Consider the following 1,278-nt stretch of genomic DNA (forward strand, 5'->3'; position numbering starts at 1 on the left):
AGAAGTTTGTTGCTTAAAACAAGCTAACTTCAAGTGAAATTCCTTTTTAGAATAGAATTGTAAAATTCAGGATATTTTTTAATGTTTTATGTTGAAATGAAATAAATCATTTTTTTTTAACAAAAATAACGCCTTCATTTCTAGTACATCTATTGACAGCTATAAGAGCCACATCTTGCAACATCTGTTAAAGACTATAGGACCACAGGTGATATTTGAAGTGGCTAGAAAGGAAATATTCTTGGTGAAAGTTACAGACCTGTTGCTGCATTGATTTGTCTTTACTGTTTTTCTCTCTTTAAGTACTAGCAGCATTGTTATTATTTTCAAAAAGAAGAGAAAAGTTTTTCATAATTACTGGATTTTTAAAGATGTGATGCACAGAGGCCCTTATAACATGCAGCCATCCACAAACTTCATGGCTGGTGCCAAAGCATTGCAATTCAATCAATTTCAGAAATGATAATGATGAATTTTAATTATATTAAGATACCTGAGCTTTTGAGTTCTGCAGCATCATGAGTAGGTTATTGTGTGCAAGTACATTTTTGTGAATAACCAGAAATGGATGAGTGTATTCATTGAAGATGAAAATAAGAATGTTGATATGGGACCTAAATTTACATTTTGTCTGATCCATTTTTATTACCAAATAAGTATAGTCAAATGTATTAAAACCTCTTAAAAATGAAGCAGTATTGAGGTATGACCAAATGGGATAAACATCTTTGTCATGCCAGGAACATAAAAAAGAATATGAATATATCCCTTCTATTTTTAGAACTGAATCCTTTTTAATGATCAATGAGGATTTACCTGTTTTGCTTGATCATAATATTGAAAACTTCACAGGTGTGATCAAGCAAGATGCACTCATCACAGCCCTGAAGACTGGCCAGATCCGTGCAGCTGGCCTGGATGTCATGACCCCAGAGCCTCTGCCTCCTGACCATGAGCTGACCAAGCTGCCCAACTGCAGTAAGAATCTTGCTTTTTTCCTCCATTTCTTTATCTTGGTTTATCTCTTTCTACATATATCCTTTTGTTTGCAGAATAATTTGTGTATATAAGCATGGAGCAGGCATGCTTTGTATCATGTATTATGAAATTTTAAGTATTTAATTACTGTACAATAATAATATCCATAGCATTTGTATAGCAACTTGTATACATATTTTCATGCAATTGTTCTTATTTATATTCTCCTTTTTATCACATACAGATAAGTATTTTTCTGTAGACAGCCTATAAAATACTTATTGAGGCCATTTTCAGTGT

The 1,278-nt window shown here is 32.6% G+C and overlaps 1 protein-coding gene across 1 annotated transcript in view; it reads left to right on the top strand.

Annotated features, from left to right (window-relative positions):
* Window positions 1–1,278, top strand: part of LOC119591578 (glyoxylate reductase/hydroxypyruvate reductase-like) — a gene marked incomplete in the record, with an annotated part of 18,060 nt that overhangs the window by 14,682 nt on the left and 2,100 nt on the right. The window contains 1 exon segment of the mRNA XM_037940338.1: window positions 853–978. Within this exon segment, the coding sequence (XP_037796266.1) occupies window positions 853–978 (126 nt within the window).

Source organism: Penaeus monodon, chromosome 28, assembly GCF_015228065.2.
Source record: "Penaeus monodon isolate SGIC_2016 chromosome 28, NSTDA_Pmon_1, whole genome shotgun sequence".
Taxonomy (NCBI): domain Eukaryota; kingdom Metazoa; phylum Arthropoda; class Malacostraca; order Decapoda; family Penaeidae; genus Penaeus; species Penaeus monodon.